This window comes from Aulonocara sp. 'chitande type north' Nkhata Bay, linkage group LG5, assembly GCF_057382095.1.
Source record: "Aulonocara sp. 'chitande type north' Nkhata Bay isolate Kocher_YH1m ecotype deep benthic linkage group LG5, A_spYH_male_GT1.1, whole genome shotgun sequence".
In the NCBI taxonomy this organism is placed as follows: Eukaryota; Metazoa; Chordata; class Actinopteri; order Cichliformes; family Cichlidae; genus Aulonocara; species Aulonocara sp. 'chitande type north' Nkhata Bay.
In genome coordinates this window covers 37,992,053-38,011,385 of record NC_141348.1, presented here as the reverse complement: position 1 = coordinate 38,011,385, position 19,333 = coordinate 37,992,053, and the positions used below count along the sequence as shown (strand labels likewise).

At 38.8% G+C, this 19,333-nt stretch overlaps 1 protein-coding gene across 5 annotated transcripts in view; it reads left to right on the top strand.

Moving 5' to 3' along the window:
• slc12a5a (solute carrier family 12 member 5a) overlaps window positions 1-19,333 on the top strand; it is a 197,630-nt gene that overhangs the window by 131,063 nt on the left and 47,234 nt on the right. For all 5 annotated transcript variants that reach the window (XM_086293399.1, XM_086293397.1, XM_086293398.1 and 2 more), the window contains exons 2-3: window positions 2,427-2,527; window positions 3,052-3,189. In XM_086293399.1, the coding sequence (XP_086149525.1) occupies window positions 2,427-2,527; window positions 3,052-3,189 (239 nt within the window). The remainder of the gene's footprint in view (window positions 1-2,426; window positions 2,528-3,051; window positions 3,190-19,333) is intronic.

The window sequence follows — 19,333 nt, the reverse complement described above, 5'->3', positions numbered from 1 at the left end:
TTTTCTTTGAAACAACGGTACCTGCTGATGCAAGGTCTTCCTGAAGTTCTGTCCGAGTGGTTCTTGGCTCTTGGAGAACCCTCCTGATTATTCTTTGGACTCCTCGGACAGGGATCTTGCGTGGAGCACCTGATCGTGGCAGGTTTATGGTGAACTGATGCACTTTCCATTTCCGGATAATGGCCCCCACAGTGCTCACAGGAACATTCAGCATTCTGGAAATGCACCTATAACCATTCCCATCAAAATGCTTTTCAACGATAAGATTACGAAGATCTTGAGAGAGTTCTTTGCTTTTACCCATCATGACGTCTTTCCTGTGTGCCTTCTGGGTAATGAGGAGCCTTTATAGGCCATCAATTAGGACTAAAGCAGCTGATATCAATTAGTACTGATAGGGGACAGGATTTCTCTATCAATACTGACAGATTTCAGGTGATCTCCTGGCTTTCTATGTCATTTTGCCCCTTGTTATCTCCATGTATTCAATACTTATTCCCTGTGTCATTTCACTTTATTTATTGTGGTTTAACTTGTATACTTATATGTTCTGATTTGTTTGTATGACGTCAATATTTGGCTTGATGGCAACATCTGGTGGAAATGTTGTGTCAATGGTCCACTTGGAAATCCCCTTACTGATAAAAATGCTGATGTGTCAAATACTTATTTTCCCCGCTGTATGTGTAACTGTGTGTGTATTTACTTATATGTGTATGCACATCAGTCTGGAGAGTCAATTGGTGTGACTCTGCTTACTGCAATAAAGTCCTTATGTCTGGTCCATTTTGCAGCAGTAAAGATTACTTGTCACCAGACCAAGAGGGTCCTGTTTCTGTCTTGATCCACTGGAAGTTTGACTGGCAGCTTTGGTTTTGTCATTTTTCATGATGGTTACCACAGTGCACACTGTATGGTTGCTGACCATGTCCATCCCTTTATAGCCCCTGTATTATATGGCTCCTTTTACAGAGATAAAAGTCGCAAACAATAATAACACAATTAAAAAACGATATCAATAGTGAAGCATCTTAAAACAGAATAAAAATAGATTAAAAAACCTAAATAACAAAAGACTGATTGTACATTGTACAGATTTTCTGATGGCTGCTTCCAGCAAGCTCAGACCATCTAAAACCGGTTTCCCTAACATAACAATGAGTTCACTGCACTCTGCAGTCACCAGATCACAATGGAAAAGAGCACCTTTGGGATGCTGCAAATCTCCTGTTCATATCTCCATGATACGAACAGGAGATTCATACCATGGATGCGCAGCTGACAAACCTGCAACTGCTCAGTGATATTATCATGTCAGTATGGACCAGAATATCTGAAAAATGTTTCCAGCACCTTGTACAATCAACAATATTAAGAATTTTGGCAGGTCTGAAGGTAAAAGTGGGTCTTAAGCTTATAATAGCAAGGTGTAGCTACTAAAGTGTCCACTGTATCTATTGTGAAGACCCAATCAAGGTGTTAAAATTGTATGCACAGAAAATAGTATTTCTTCTATCAGTTCCATATCATACAATGAACAGTCAGTTGAAATTACACCCAGTAAAGTTTTGTCATAAACATAATTTTAAAAAAAAGATTTTGGTCCTTAAAATAAAATCCTGCTGCTTTGAGGGAGATGTCAAGAAAGTGTTTTATAGGAGGCAGTTGCTCGCGGTATAAAGGGAAAAAATAGATTGAACACTGCCTGAGGTGTACTGAATTTTCAAATGTCAATTAGAAATCAATGAACATCTTGATCTCAGATAATGAGAATCAATGAATGTGCAAAGAGCTGGATGCTTCCCTCTCACTACACGTTGTTTCGAGGATTTGTTTGTTCTGGCCCTATTTCTGGGCCTGTGAACTCGTAGACAGAAGCTTTTCGATAGAGTCATGTTGCCTTCAGCGAGCTGTCACTATCAGGCTGATTCTACAAGTCAGAGGTTTTTTTTGTTCAGGGTAAGAAAAGCTGCCGGGTTGTAGACCATTTTTTTGTGTTTGCGTTCAGAGTTGTGATGTTGTTTTTCAGTGAGGTGAAAACACTGGTTGACACGTCCAGGTTGTCTTCTTCCTATGGCCATATGGAATACATAGCACTTCACATATTGTCAATACACAGTCCATTAGGTATGCTTCTCTTGCTCAGCATTTCTGACTGCTTCAAGGAGATGGCAAGCTTTCCTTATCAGACGTCCTCTGCTTTGAGCATTCTGTGTGTTTTTTCTTTATTTTAACGATAAAAAAGTATTTATTCCAAAAGTCTACCTATTTTTAAAAGTTGTTACTTTTAGTTGTTGCAAAAAGGATTCCTTTGACATCAGGAATCTTTTGTCTGACTTGTGCATTATCCTCTCCCCTAACATGCTCTTTGTCCTCTGCTTTATTTCAGACCACTCTAAAAGTAGATGTGTGTTTGTTTCTTCCAGGAGACAGTAACCCCAAGGAAAGCAGCCCCTTCATCAACAGCAGTGATGCTGCCACAGAGAAGACTCAGCAATATGATCGCAAGAACATGGCCCTGTTTGAGGTATAATGCAATACTCCGCATACACACACATACGCACATGCACACATTGATTTTGTTAACACACACAATCAGATGCGATGGTAAGAAGCAGGATACACTCGTTTTCACAATTCAGTGATTGAATAGGGGCTCTGACATCGATTAATGAGGGTAATTACTGTGTGAAGGGCATGTGGGAACCTCAGGTTAAAGCAAGAAAATCTCAGAGTGGTGCAGGATTGAACCTCAATGAGGCAATTTGCCTCCGCTCTGCACAGATATATTTACAATGTCTTCTCAGTGGGATTTCTAGATTGAACAGGAAAAGGGGGTTTATGGTGTGCACACTTGTTTTTGTTTCAAATGAGCTGAAATCCACAAAAGAGGATAGCAAGTAGATTAAATGGCTTCTTATCTGCAATGATCTATGGAAACAGCCACTAAGTGATTGGTCATTTTATAGAGTTCACTTGTTTGATTGAGATTGTTAATAATATTGGCTAAAATGCTGATTGCAACCTTCCTGTCTGCTTGTTTTTCTGCAGGAGGAGATGGACACCAGCCCCATGGTGTCATCTCTTCTCAGTAGCCTGGCCAACTATTCTAACCTGCCTCAAGGTAGCAAGGAGCATGAGGAGGCTGAAAACAATGAGGCTGAGTCATCACGCAAGAAACCTGTTAAGGTATTTATCTTAAAAATATATGCACTGAAACATACAACAGATTTTATAGACAAATAAAGTACCAAAGGTCAACTACTCTAAGAGAGTACCATTCATTTAATTTTCATGGAAAGCTCAAATGTACCCCTGTTAGAGGATCAGCGTTTGGAAGAAGTAGATGAAGAATATTAACAGAATTTGTTAATTTGTTGATAAGAGTACTATATTTAGTTGTATCTTTAGTTTGCATCTGCCTACGTAGCTTATCAAGTAGAAGTTACTCAGCCTGAAAGGCACTGTGAGAGCAGCACCGTTACATCAGCTAGGTTAACAATGCTTAGCTAATGTTAATGAGGGGAAGCAATGGTCACAGAATAAACCAACTCAGGCAACCAATTGTAGCATTATTGTGAAATATATGTCTGTGAAGGCTCTCAGTCATCCAGGTCATCGTAGTCTAAGGAGCTTGGAAAGAAAAGCGCCTGGACTGTACAGTGCAGGGATGAATGCCCAGACCTCTACATTGGAGAGACCAAACAGCCACTTCACAAGCGCATGGCACAACATAGAAGAGCCACCTCCACGGGACAAGACTCAGCAGTTCATCTGCATCTAAAGGACAAAGGTCACTCTTTTAAGGATGCCAATGTTCACATTTTGGACAGAGAGGACAGATGGTTTGAAAGAGGAGTGAAAGAAGCCATTTATGTCCACTGTAAGGAACCATCTTTGAACAGAGGCGGTGGTTTACGACACCAACTCTCTGCCATCTATAATCCAGTTTTGAGATCCCTTCCCAGACGCCTTAACGCCCACTCACATCCTGGGCCATCAGGAAATCACATGATAGGGTGGGGCCAGGTTTCATAATGAGCTCACCCGAAACCCTGGTTGATTGTGACCCACACCCGTTTTCACACCTTGGCTCATGTGATTAGGTAGAGGATCACCAGAGGGTCCTTTGTCCCTCTTTGGGGGGAAAACTCCTACTGGGTTTAAATCTGGGACTCTCCACCATTTAACCTTAGAACTGAAGAAGCTTCTCGGATGAGAGGTGAAACGTCTTCAAGCAACTTAAACAAGTCCAGACGCTTTTCTTTCCAAGCTCCTTAGATTGTGAAATTTAAGCATGTACCAAGGTTAGCCACACTTTCACAAAGTCAGCATTACATACAAACAGTATTTAGGGGCCAGTCCCTGCTATCGTCGATCCAAATACCCTTGCTGCTGTCTCTGGCACTGAAAAATGGTGGAACACACAAATTGGTCACTGGATTGGTCTATACAACACGCTAACCTATACAGTATGGTAAGTGCAAATGCATGGGAAAACAAGGTTATCTCTGTGATGCAAAAGGTCATAGAAATGTTGTCACGAGCACAACACGAGAAAAACTTTATCTGTGTTTTATTTAAGAAGATATATTCATCAGAGACACCTTTTAAAGTTGCTATAAGTGTTTCAGTTCATAATCAGTGTATTTGTATTCTTAGTTGTATTGTTATATTATATTTTTGTGTATTTTCTCTGGCATATTTTGACCATTTTTTGCCGCAAAAGGCAATTATTGCGTCAACATGTGACTCCGACAGAAGCAAACACTAAATGGTAAAATGTGGATTCAAATCGACTGTGTTATAACTGAGCTGCTCCATTAAAAGTGCTTTATCTGGAAAAAGCTGGATGTAATGTGAATGTGCTGCAGCGAGTGTAAAAAACTAAAACTGCGTTATAAGATCAAGACTAGTGCATAGTAATGTTTATAACTCCTGATGTGTTTATCTGTTCTTTAAAGACTATAAGGAATATATTTAAAATGCTTAAAAGAACATAAATGTTCAGATATATTTGTGTGCTGCATCTTATTAGTTAAATGTTACAGCAATAACAGTGTACTCCAGTGCAGAGTAATGGTCTTACTGGCTGCAGTATAAAAACTAATGTTGAAATGATAGTGTAAGCTGTCTTCAAAAAATGGGCCAGGTTTTTGGTTATGAAAAATTATTTCTTCTTAAAAAAATTACTAAAATTAACTTCCACTGACTCAACTCCCCGCTCAGTATGATGCAATGTGCACAGATAAATCTTTTGCCTGTGGATTTACATTTGCAGCAGTAGAATTATTTATGGCTCTTCCTGGTTGAAAAACTCGTTCAACCAGAAAGGACCATGTTCCTGTTGCCAGTGGATGGTCATTAAGTGTTACCAAATATAGAGCTGCAATTTACATAAGATCAAATAATGTTTCCCCAACAGCACAGTCTTAAATTGTTTTGTTAACACAGTCACTGGAGAGCCTGAATATCTCCACCAGTTTAGGACTTGCCAATCATTTTCTGTTGATATTATAAATCCCCGGTTCATGTTATGGGTTTGCAGCTTAAAAGCCACTCACTAATGAGTTCCTTCCATATCATCCCATGATATTTTCTGCCGTTGGTGTCGAGATGCCAGCAGGAAGTGGTTTACTTTTCTGGCTTTTTCTCAGCACTTGATGGACAGACTGCTGCATTATTAATCCTGTGGGAAATTATGGTGTTAGGTATGCAGTGACAAGCAAAGCTGAAACTCAATGACAAATGATAATTTGTGAAGGAGCTCATGCCAAATTAGGACAACAGACTGATGGAAAGTGACACGTGTTAAGATATTTCACACCAACTTTTGAAAGTTTCTGACTTCAGAGTTAACCCACATGAGATAAAACACACATTTAAAAAGTGAGACGCTACAGCAGTGACAGTTTGACAGCTTTTCAATGACCTTTGACACTGTCTGTCTTCTCGTGTGTCCAATCAGCCTATCTCTCCCTACCCTTATATATTTGCTTCTATCCACTTCTTGTCTTCCTTCCTGTCCTGTTTCTCTGTCACTCAGGTATTTTTTTTCTTTTTAACCTTGAGAAAGATCAGTGATGATGACATGAGATGCCAGTTCACCTATTATATCCAATTCAGTATGTACTTTTCCTGCTGTGGCTCCAGATGATTCCAGCATCTAGGTATAGAGCAGATCTGGGAAAAAGAGTTTAAATCAACGGCAGGGATAAGTCTAAGAAGAGTAATACATCTGTTTCTTTATTCATGCTTGTGTTCAGAAATCTGACACCAGATTGAAATAGTTACTGTCTTACCAATCGGTGACCCCTAGCAACCACTGGTCACCTGTGAAAAATGTGTATTCCCTGACTGGTTGGTGAGTGATTACTGGAAGTCGCTGGGTGAAATTGGTCGTAAAGAAGTATACAGTGCTACACTAAAAACCTCATTGTAATTCTTTGGCTCATTAGCACATTACTACAGTCACGCATCATTTGCATGGAAAATGCTGATTTGTCTATAGACGCTTCCCAGCTGCTCACCGACTTGTAGTGAAACAGAGAACACAGAAGCAAAAGATATATTATTAATCTGCAACAAACATGTTTCAAAATGCACAACTTTTATTTTTGAATTCAAATTTTGTCTAGAGATAGCCAGCAACCACTCCCCAACCGGTTGGAGAACAAATCATTTCCTCACGTTTTGAGCTCAGTGTCTTCACCATCATATTTGTGGCATCCATTTATGTCCCTTTAAAGTTTTCTTGCCTTTTTTACATTTTAACTTTTTATCCAGCTCCATTAAACTTAAATGTGTACAGTATTCTATTTATTCAGTGCCGAAAAACCTTCAGAACATTCCCAGCAGCCCCGCTTGCACTTTTTGTTTAGTGTTAGTAACCTATTTTAACATGCTAACTAAACTCATGTGGTGAACATGGTAAGCATGGCATCAAGTAAAGATCAGCATTTATTCATGTTTACAGTTACACAATGACATTGGAAACAGGTTTTTATATTCCATGATGATCATAATTTAACCCATATGAGCAAAAACATTATGATATAACAGTTTTCTTCAAGTGTTATCCTACCATGCAGGCAATTGTATTTTATTTAGTTATGAGATGTGAGGCTTCTGCCTTCAGCTTTTTTACAGTTTAAATCACATTTAGACATCAACAGCAGCCTTTACTTCCAAACACAATTTCAGAGTGTATTGAGATAAGCCACAGACCTCATTGTGGACAGTTTTCACTGGGACTGCTGTCTGCTCATGAAAAACACCCAACAGATCTGTTTACTATCAAGATCAATGGGGCAATGTTTCTGAAAACAGATGTAACTATGCCTCTTACTGGTTTCGCTTATCCTGTTGGAAGCAGCTAAGGACAACAACCATGTACACGAGCCTAACATGCCGTCACTCTTGAACTAGTTGACAGTGAGGTATTGCCACTTTGACCCAACCCTCCCAGTTGTTTGAAATGTAAGGTATATTTGTCCAGCTGTCTTTGGCTCAGATATCACTATGGTATAGCACTAATCTCCCCCCGTCATCCGAACTCCTTCAATACTTGAATTAGTCTCCATGCTACACCAAGCTGCTGGTCCTCCAATCAGTAGCCCATTCCACAGGCAATCTCCCCATCGCTGTGAGAGGCTTTTCATTAAGGCAGCCTGTAGCGCTTTATCGCTCACACAGCGGACTCAACCCTCCCAAAAAAAATCACCTTCCCTCTCCATTTCTCGCTTCACTCCACCTACCGCTCCCTCTGTCTCCTTTATCATCAGTCCCCCAAGTTAGGATGAGAGTGAGTTGTGGAAGAGAGAGACAGAAGCGGTAGCCTTTTTGTTCAGTGTGAAAACCAAGATTAGAGATTTGGATGGCGTGTGACATGAGGGATCAGGCTGGAGGTCACAAAGGTTAAGATGGAAACCAGTCAAAGCTAATCTTCTCTGACTTTACCCATTTACAGTTTTTTGCAGTCACTCTGGTGCATTTCTCAGATCAGAATTGAATTTCATCACCTTCAAATCATCCAGTCACATCATAAAAGCAGGTTTTAAGTTAAGGCTGCTGATTCCTATATTATCAATTATGTGTGTTCTTTTGATCAAAAGCTATTTTGACCATGTGAAGTGGTTCATTGGGTTTTCATAATTTGTCAAGAATTTCCTACATATTTTGTTCGACTTCTCATTTGGAAATACAAAAGGCAATTCAATATTGTTTTACAGCTCTGGATACAAGCACAAAGGGGGAAAACCAGGAATATTATTGAAATGTAAACACCTGTTAGTTACAACTTTAAATGGCAAATCATAACCAGATGAATGTAAAAGATGGTTGTTTTCTGAAGACTCAAGCTAAGGATTTTCACCCTCAGCATGTTTGTGCTTTAAAATCAGATGCCAGTGTAGATGTGACTGGGAAACCAAAATGACAGTATATATTCATACACTAGTCACTTGTGAGTCACAGTGTGTATTATGCCTGCCCTAGAGCAAACCTTGGTCTGTGTTCTTATTTAATTACCATAATTTTCAATTTGACCATAATGTTGCATAATGTTATAAAAATGTTTGACACTATCAATTATAAACTCAACAATTATTGATTATGTAATTTTGCAGATCTTAGCAATATATATCTATTAACTAAAGTTAATTCACATTAATTAATTTATTAATTATAAATGGTAAACTGTTAGTGTTACAACCTGATTTTCAAGTTCCAGATTCCCACCAGCTTACAGTAGCAACAGATACCTTTGCACCGCAGCACATGGAGAATCTGGTGATATCTCATCAAGCCTCTGCAGGCATCTGCTGTGATATATATCATTTTTTTAATGTGTCACAAAGATGTCAACCAGTTACAGTAAAACCAGTAAAACTACAAAGGTGATTTGTGATTCTCCAGCAGAACTGTTGCAGTCGATGCCCCACATGCAGTAATCTGAAAGTCTGCACTGTTTAAATTGTTCTATGCCAGACAGGAAAAAAGAGCAGCCTTGTCATCAGATTGTCATCAAAGAGGTTGTTTACATCAGAAAGCATTTCACAGTAGAGTATGCAGTTTTATTAACATCACTAAGCTGTTTGACTTTTGTATTTGTAAACAGTGGCGTAAGAATTTGTCACAACTTGTCTTGTTACAGGCTTTCGCAGACAATCCATTGTATGCAGCTGTTAGTTCTGATTGTTTAGAGAAAAAAATCTTATTTGAAAAGCTGCTTTTATGTTTTTGTAAATGTTAAGAATCATTTTCGATATCTTCCAAAGCAACTGAGAAAACTTGTACAAGAAGGCAAGGCTTGTTTTTTTTTTTTTTGTATATTGGCAATATCTCACTTTAGGCATTCGATTATTAACATTTGATAAAGCTTTGCTAAAATACTGGGTTCTGGTTTAATATATAATAATCAAATACCACATTTTCTCCTCTGTAAATGTTAAAATGTTACAGCTTAGTTTGGGTGTGAATTTCAGTCTCTTTACCATATCCCCAAATCATCTAAATATAACATTTAATATACTCTTGCTGCAGAATAACGTGAAAAATAATGTGTCTGGGAAGTTATCTGAACATGAACACTTTAATCCTTGGTGTTTATTTTACGTGTGGGTTGAATTAGTGACTAACTTAGGGCTCAATCACACAGATCTAGAGACAGGGTAGCAACCACAGATCAAAAAGGAAAAATATATATTCCCCAAGTGGTTGGTGGAGGTTGCTAATCAGTCTTTAGGCATGCAGCTTGTAGTGTTTCTAGTTGTTAATGTATAGATTTAGTTAGTTTTCAGTATTTTTATATTCTGTTTCTCAAAAAACAAAAACAAGCAAACAAAAATAAAGATAACGTATCCAGCGGTATTTTCTTAATTGTGCTTTTTGTATGCACAACAGTAAACACAATGCAAACATATGAACCTCTTTTATTCATGTCATTTTCCAAACGACTACACTTGCCAAGAAGGAACACTTGTCCATATGTACTCTGCTTTTTAGAGTGTAATGTTCCCCTTACATAAATGTTTCCCTTCTGGGTGTTTTATGATCTTTGCTCTCAGCTCTGACCTCACCCCTCCCAACCTCCCTTTCTCATTAGACTGGCATGAGATCAGCGTTCCCATCAGCTGCTTTCTGAAGAATGTATCGTGATTAATGTGAATTCATGTTAGAGCAGCATGCACGTGTTCACAGTGGGGAGAAATAGAAATTTCACAGATACCGGGCTAATAGGCTCAGTAGATGTTTTTGTTCTTCTGAGCCTATTAGCCCGGTATCTGTGAAATTTCAGATTATTATTTATTTTACATGAAATATCAAAAACGTGTTAAAATTCACATCTTTAATTGACGTGTTTTGTGTAGCAAAAAGTCCCCAAACTGGATATGTTCAGTATGAAAAAAGCAGCAAAATTTAGCATCTGTCATCATCAAATGACTGAAAAATTAAATCAATTTCAGTATATTTTGCCAATTATTTTTCTGCCAGTGAGCTCATGGATTAATTGCCTAATTGTTCCAGCTCTGCAACACTAATAAAAGAGAAAATAAAGATATAATTTCAAGATGTTAAATCTTTCCCAAGATAAATGTCATTTACATCAAATTTGCACAAAATTAATGATTTGACTGAAAGAATTAGGAGAAAAATGATCCATCTTCTCATCTAAAATGTCATTGCTTAAGTTCTCTTGATTATTATGCTCATTTGTATCTACCACATAGTAGCTTAGAGTACATTTTCACCTCACGTGTCTGTTTCTGGCATGTCACTCTTGATCTTAATTTGTAAACACAAGGGAGCAGCAGTACATGTGCATTAGTGGAAAAGGAGTCTGTCAGCCTTAAATCTGAGAGTGCGCGTAAACAGCGGTTTCACAGCTGGCTGTAACACATGAGGCTTTGTGGTGGAACCTAGAATATTCTAGTAACACATGTAGATGCTATTTAGAGGTGGTGCGTCTTGATTTCCACAGAGGATATTTTGCTACAGTGTTTTTATTTTTTATTTTTTAAAACACTTTCGCACATACAGACGCACACACACATAGACAGAAACCCAGCTGACCGCAGAGTGACTGGTTCATCCACAGCCGGTCAGGAAGACTGATGCTCGCTGGTCTCTCCTCTTGCTGTCTGTTTAATAATTCAGCACACCTGAGCAGAAACACATTTGCCCTATCAGCTCCGGTTTGGCCAGCAGAGCGTGCAGATTGCGTTACAAGCTCCCAGTCTGCCTCCCTCTCTGTTGTTACCCCCCTCTCCCCCCACCTCCCCTGACCTCTCTCGCTTCACTTCACGCCTCGGTCTCTGCCGGTAATGAAAATAATGAAACAGTTGTGCGGATCCCCCTCCTCTTATCCACCCCCTTTTATCTGTCCTTACTTGTTCTTTCGTCTCCTCTTCTCTCTCCTGAATTATACCAAATCAGGTAGAGAAACCACCCATATGTTACACACAATGCGCTACTTTAATGTATTATCAAAGTGACAAATTAATCATGAAATAATTATGTGCACTGATACCACTGATTTGCTGCAGGAAGTGGAAACAATTTCACACTCTTGCATTCAATTATATGATTCCACAGTAACATCGGTACATTTCTATCAGCAGTTCTCCACAAACAGGTGCAACACCAACCAGACATTTAAAAGAAAATCCAGACATTTGTACATGCAGTACATATTGGTCCTGCTTGTAAGCATAACAAATTCCTGTAAGAAGTGATTTAAAAGATGTCGCTGGTTTTGTCAGCCTAAGCAGCTTGGCAGGTTGTCCTAGACTGTGAAGGCCTGGATGTTTCCCTTCCTCTCAACTCAGTCAGAAGTAGTGTGTACTCCATCTCCTCATACTTCTCTGCCCTCTTTCTCTTTCATTTTCTTTCCCTTCGGGCTATCCAGGGATTTGGAATTGTTTTCACCTTCCCTTTTTAAATCTGCACTTCCCCAAATTCAACATAGAACTGCTAGCCTTAGCAGGGTAAGAGATGTTCAAAGGAAGGTTGAACTAAAACTATGTGAGTAACATAGGAAAAGGAAGGAGGGGGGATATGGATGTATGTAGCATATAACAAATTAAATGCAGTTTTAAAGGAAGATTTATGTTATCTAAAAAATACATGTCCATCAGCTGTCTGAATAAGCTGTTTCGAGTCCCTTCCTCCTGTCTTACGTCTTCCTCTCATTGGCTGGCTTTCTCAAACTGAAGGTTTTGAACACTATGTGAGCAGGTAATAATTCTGTGCTCACAGCCAGAGCTATGCACCCAAGATGACCATATTAAGGATATTCTCTGGTTGTGACATAATACAGATCAAAAAGTAGAAAAAATAAAAAAGAAGGAGTTTTGGGAGAACAGCATTTTGTTTTGGTTAATATGAAAACTTATCATTATGATAGTATAGGTAGAAGAAAATCAAGTGGAATCACATGTCTGCTCTACTTCAAGGCAACTAAAACCACTTTAAGGCTAAGGAAACCTACTTTAGTATACATTTCATTCACACAATCTATTGACCTGGCCTACAAAGAGCATCTGCTCTTTTTAGGACACAGAGCAGGAGCTGAGGCAAAGAAGAGGTACCAGAGATCCAGTTAATGCTTTTTTTTAAAGGAAAATCTTCCTTTTCTGCCCTGCACAGATTTTGAAAGAATCAGTTTCTCATGGTTTATGGACAAATGTGAATATTTTCTTGTTTGGAGTTAAGATGGTCTTTAAATTAAGAACAGCATTTTTCTGGCTGTGAGAAGTCTTTCTTTTTTATAAATCTACAAAATGGTGCATAGTTGGTGTATAGCTATGTGAGAAAAATGCTTGTGATGGATATGAAGCTGAAAAGATGGCCAGAGACCGAGATGCAGTCTGGTGATAGACTTGTGCTAAGTGGTAGGGCAGCAGGAGGCAGTGAATCTGAAGTAGGTGCCACAGCAGATGTATTGAAAGGTCCTGTTGTGCATCTAGCACACCTGAGCCATCCATGTGGTGCGTTGACTGCACCTCCCAGGGGATCGGTGGGCAGCTGTTTCTTCCTCTTTCAGTGGTGCCTCGCTGGCCCTACCTGTGGCTCTGCAGCAGTCCGTGTTCCCTTTGCTCTTGGTGGCTCATTCTCCAGGGAAATCACACTGCTGGCTTGTGGCCCATTAAGCAGACACTCCTGTGTATATGTGAGCATGTGCATTTATCAGGGCAGATGCTGGTCAGACTTGCATTCCCCATCCACAAAATGAAGTAATGAAACACCAACTGAATGAAAATTGAAAAGCAGTACTTTCAGTAAATGCCCTGACTTTTCTCCCAAGAGGGTCATTGATTCAACGCATGTACAAGCATTCAATCTGTTTTAGGCTGGTTTTCAATATAAAGTCATTACAAGCATTCATTAATTTACCCCATTTCTGTTTTGTTGCTGGCTGTTTAACAAATCCGTAGAAGTGTTTTATCTTGTTTAGGACTCTGTTTAGGCCCCCACACCCCCAATCCTGTTTTCTGTGTCTGTACATCTTATATAACAATCAGGATTTCTAGCAGACAGACAGTTTTTTTTTCCAAAGCCTCCCTATTGTCAAAGCTGGATTATAATTTATCACTCAGGCATTGGGTACCACAGACACTCATGCAGCAGTCCAACACTGAAGGTCTGCTTGATTGTGGTTTTCCATTGTGTGGGAGAACAGGCGGGGAAAATGACATTTTGCAGTCTGGAGAGAGTTACTGCCAACTTTGGTTTTGTTGTGCTTCTGTGGATTGTGGTAGGGCATAAACACCTTGTTGCTGTTGTAATACTCAATTGTATTTACACACCTTTTAGCGCAGATTATTATAATCTGCATTATCAGTCGTGCTTTCAACCTGCCTTCCTCTAAGTCTACAGTTGTGTATGAAACGCATTAAAGGACAAAAATTATACTGAATTTTCTCACTTCTCTGTAAGCCTTTCTGACAAACTATTCTATTCAAGATGTTATCTTTTTCAGATTCCACAATCTAACCTCTGCTATTTCAATTCAAAAAGACATACTCTTTTTCCTTATCTGTATTTGATAATAATCAACCCCTGTAGGAAGCTGATATTATACAACTCTTTAACAGTTTCCAGTGAGTGAATACTGCAAATGATCTGTCCGTGTGATGAAGAGCCCAGCGTGTGTGTATTTAACACAAAGCAGTTGTTAACGAGTTTTTGAGACTTCTACATCATCAGCGTGACTTCTTTTTACGCTCAAAAAATGACATAAATTGCATGACACATTTTTAATGACTGAATTGCAAAAATATGGCTTATGTAGCAAATGTGATACAAATTCAAACTCGTATATGGAGATTAAAATTTGATATATTTTTGCATATTTTGTCTAAAAGTTCAACAAACATCATCAAAACATTAAAGATTTCTGGCAGTTATTTCATGGTTCAGGTTTTGAAGGGTTAACATTACTGGTAAATGGACTGGTTCTTATTTCTTATATAGCACTTTTCTGCTCTGCTTGAGCCCTCAAAGCGCTTTATACAACATTCACACACACATTTATACAAGTCTAAGTGCTTTCTATCTAACATTGACACATTCACACTCTGATGAATGTATCAGGAGCAAGTCAAGGTTCAGCATCTTGCCCAAGGATACTTTGGCACCACACCAAAGCAGCCAGGGATTGAACCACCAACCTTCTGTTTAGTAGATAACCTGCTCTACTTCTCAGCCACCCCAGGAAAAGAGATGAGCAGCGAGGAAATTCTTGTTGTTATTAGATTCACCCACCTTGAAAGGAATTACAAAGCTCCAGCTTCCTGAAGGTGTTTTGTCTGCGATATGTACATGCACACAGGCTTTCCTTTAATAACATACCTGTTGTTACAAACTAACCTCAGCCCACTTTGTGCAGTGGCAGCAATTTTGAGTCAAACAACAAAGTGCTGATGGCAGGGGTGCCTTTCTGCCTGCAGCACCTAAGTGCTAATGTATATTACACACCAAGTCCCTGAAGGACCTGCCAGGGGAAAGGCAGTGTTTTTAATTACAGGATTGCTGCTGGGGTGAGAAAGAAGAGAACTGAAAAGTTATAAGAAGACCTGAGGAGAAGTGAAATTGTGTCTTAATTATCCTAAATGTGTGTTTTTATTTTGAGTTTCTTGGATTTTAGTTCTATGAATTAAAATTTATTTCTCTGTTTGACTTTAATACTACTCCTACTGTTTGTCTGTTTTTTTCATTAAATAAAAACTGAACCTTAAAGCAGAGTACAGTGATACTGTGCTGTCTTTCTGACGAGCAACATAACATATATCAGGTGCACACAGACCAGAGATATACACTAGAAGTAAAACCACCTCTTAGATAATATATATGTAGTTTTACAAATATGAGTCCTTTCAAGGTTTACACTGGGTTTGTCTACGCTGACATGCAGATGATGAGAAATGCTCTCTGCCACACACTGAAGGGCACAGTGAGTAGCAATCTTATTTACATACCCTAGACAACTGACAAAGTGTGCAAATAATAATCATATAGTGGGAGATATGACAGAGATGAATGGGGTTTGTTCTCAGCTGCTCCCTCGAGCAACCTGCGGAGCCCAAGATGTGGATCTTTGATTAAAGCACAGCGAGCCTGAAAGTTGAGAGGTTCCCCGCTGCGAGGATTAAGTTGTGCGAGAGGTGAAGCTGTAGATTACATGTCAGCCATATTAAAGACAGAGTGTACACACACAGGGAAAATATGACAAACACCTTATGGAAAAACTGAAGTGTCGGATTAACAACAGTGCAGTTTAGATTTACTTTGTTAATCTTGCAAATAATAGAACAAGAAAACCGGAGGGGAACTAATGATTATTTTTATAATTTCTTCATCTACTACTCTTTTTGTTGATTAATAATCAATATAACATCTAATCCTGCAGCTGCAAAAAAAATTTAAAAACATTGAGTTTCCAAGGACATCTTGAAGAGGCTTGTGTGAGCAAATGCCCAAAAACAAAAGAAATAATTGATGAATATTTCTGATTAAAATTGCCGCTGATGATAATTCAGTTGTGTTAGCCAAATAGAAATTTGTAATCAAAAGCAAAGAAAACATTAGGAATCACATACAGTGCTAGGCTATGTGGTAAACCAATGGAAGATTGACTTATGCTGGAATCAGTTGCATTTTTTTTTGTCTTCTAATGGTTATCCAGTCTTTAAAATACAGAATATAAAGCTGCTACCATGCAAAAACACAAATGTTTTACAAGTTTACCCACTTGTCATTCTTTTACAGCTCTCTCAGTTGGTGGAAGTCAAAACACTCATCGGTTGCATGGCTGGTTCATTGTTTTGTATCACACTTGTTGTTTTGAATGGTGTATTATGTCAAGTTATGTCAGCTAGAAACTTAAAAAAGTTAAATATCATGAGGGAGCAAACACTAATCCGTTGCAGTATTATCAGCCTATTCTTAATACTGTGTGGGTGCCATTCATGTCCTGACTTCTCTGTGGTGTCTCACAGTGGGAAGTCAGTAGATCTGTTGGGCCCTGGGGGTGGCAGAGTGGGGCACGAGCCCATCAGGCTTGTTCAGGAACATGGGGTCTGGTCAGTTTGTAGAATGGATCAATACCTGTCATGTAGCATATGACCAGTTTTGTCCACTGACAGGTAAGGTATATATAATCAGATACTGAGATATGATATGATATGAGAAACTGAGTGCTTCTGGTGAGGTAATCAGGGGCTTCCAAAGTGATAACCTTGCTAATTGCATTTCCGAGTGTGAGCACTTGCTCTGTTGTTTATCTAAAGGAAATTAGAAGATAATTATATTTGTAAGACCTGCTTGGACTTGCTCTGCCACTGTCTCTCCAGCTCTGCCTCTCTCATTCTGCTCCTCTCTGCAAACAATACATTATTAATGCTGGAAAGCAGGCCTCTCCAAACAAATCACATACTCTAGCATCAGACACAACATTATTCATTTGATGTCAGCCACTTGTCAGGATGATTTGATTAAAAGTCTGGATTATGAATTCAGCATCTGCTGTCACTTCCCCGTGTGGGCCTCGTGGTTTTAAGTTCTCCATCTTGTGTAGTGTCCATTTGCTACAGCAAATTTAATAACCCTTGTTGAAGAAATATATTAGAGGCCGTGACTGATAACCACGAACCACTTAAGGTTCTCCCCAGAGCACATCATTATTTCATCATACATTTTGAAACCAACGCTGAACTTGAGAGTTTAAAATACGTAATCATGGAAGAAACGCTTTTATGTGAAAAAGCAAAAGCTAAGAGCTCCCTGCTCACGTAACTGTGTGACACTGTTTCCAAATTAGCCCAGACATACTGTAACCTTTTTGCGTGTGGCTCTTACTGATTCCCCTGCAGTAAGCTATTAGCTATAGTTCAATAAATCGGCAAAACCAGATTTTCATTAGAGTGTTGAAATAATGACTTATTATGCTCATTTTTAGCTCCATAATTTCAGCCATAATATTTTGCTGTGCCTCGGTACTGCCCTCCTGTTTATCAAATGTCTGCAATAAGACGTTTTAGGTCTGTTCCCCCTCCCCTTATGCCAACTTTATTCTGATTGCCACTATAAAACAGAAGGTTTGAACAGCAGGTGGGTGGACCTGTGTTCATAACCAGTCTGCATGTGATGACAGTATTAAGGATATCTGCTTTCACTGATATCATACAGGGCCAAGAGTAGGAGCAGTCTAAAGCTTGAGCTTTTTTAGCTCACATGGATTACATGTTATTGAAATTTTGGCTGTGTTGCTATGATCATCCACAACAGTAACAGTAGATTATGGAGTAAAAAAGGAAAAGTTAATATCTCAGCTTTAATGAAACGTGTAACTGTTCATGCTGAGTACCCGAGAAAGATTTGTCAACATGATTTTTGGTAACAAAATGCTGCTGAATCACCAGCACAATTTATTTTTTGTCCTAGAGAATCTCATACATTTTAAAAGAACTTCTACACATAAACACATATTTAGGTCTCCTATTGTCATCAGATGCAAGGTCCTAAATTGTGAACGTTGGGGTTTCGCAATGTTAGAGTTTCACCTTATTATCATTGTGACCAAGACATCTCCTATGATAATATTTCCAAATCTGTATCTGTACCAAATTACCCAAAACAGGCCATTATTTACAGAATTGTCACATTAGTATTATGGGCACAATATTGTAATTTCATTCAAGTTATCAGGTACTTGGGTATAATATAATCATTTGTTTTGTTTTAATTATAAGCTTCTTTGATTTTTATGTCCTTATGTTGTATCAAAGCCATAAGTCTGTAAGCACGTTGCCTGCTGAAGTTCATTTTGTTTTACAACCCACAAAGCTTGTGAGCAACAAGATACATTTTTGGGTGACGTGGTGATTTATTAGGAAAAATAATTAAATTACTAGATATCCAGCGTTAAAAATCAAGGGATAAAACTTAAGATAACACAGCAGGGAGGTGATAATGAGCCAACCCAGGCATGTCTTTATCCACACCTTGTCAGGTATGAACAATTAGCAACCTAAAGACCCTTGTACTGTCACTTCAAGGGCAGTTACTGCTGACGATGGGGATAAAGTTAGGCCAAATTAAGCTATCTATGATTCAGTACTTCCTATCCTAACGAAAGTCTTTGGTTGTACGAGTAAAGCTCAGTAAACACTGTGTGTATAATTACATAGACGTAATGTTCCCAGTTTAGCTGTAATTTCCCATTTGAGATACATTTTTATTACCCAGCTGCTGTTTTGTTTTTAATACTTGAAACATTTTTGTAACCTTTCTGTGTATTAGCATCTTTACTAACTCAATCTACAGCTAATCAATCCTTTATTCACAATTTTAAGCTGCATTTAAGTGCAAACATGCAGCAGAGAAGCTTCGTTCATGTATCTGTGATTTAATGATGTGACAGTGAAGGTCGCTTGGTAAAATGGGTCATGGCTGGATACTAGAATAATTACCTGTCATTGGCCAAGCTGTCCTCGAGCAGGAAATTAATATTTCTCTATTATGTACAGGGTTAGCTGCTGTGTCCTTCAGATTTAATAAATGCCATCATGACGGTACAGACCCACACTGGAAACACTCATATACTGTTCATTAACAAATTCATGCAAACGCATTCACATCAAGTGCATCCAAAAACCTTCGGCAAGAGAATCTTCCTATTAATAAATAAGAAGTGCAACAAAATACGTCGTGATTCTCCGAGCGTCAGTAATTGCCTTCAATAGATCAGCCTTGAGCACAGAGCAGTACAGAGCAGCTGTCTTTGTCAACTGATCCACACCAGGGACTGCACTGCAGCACCAAGACACATAAA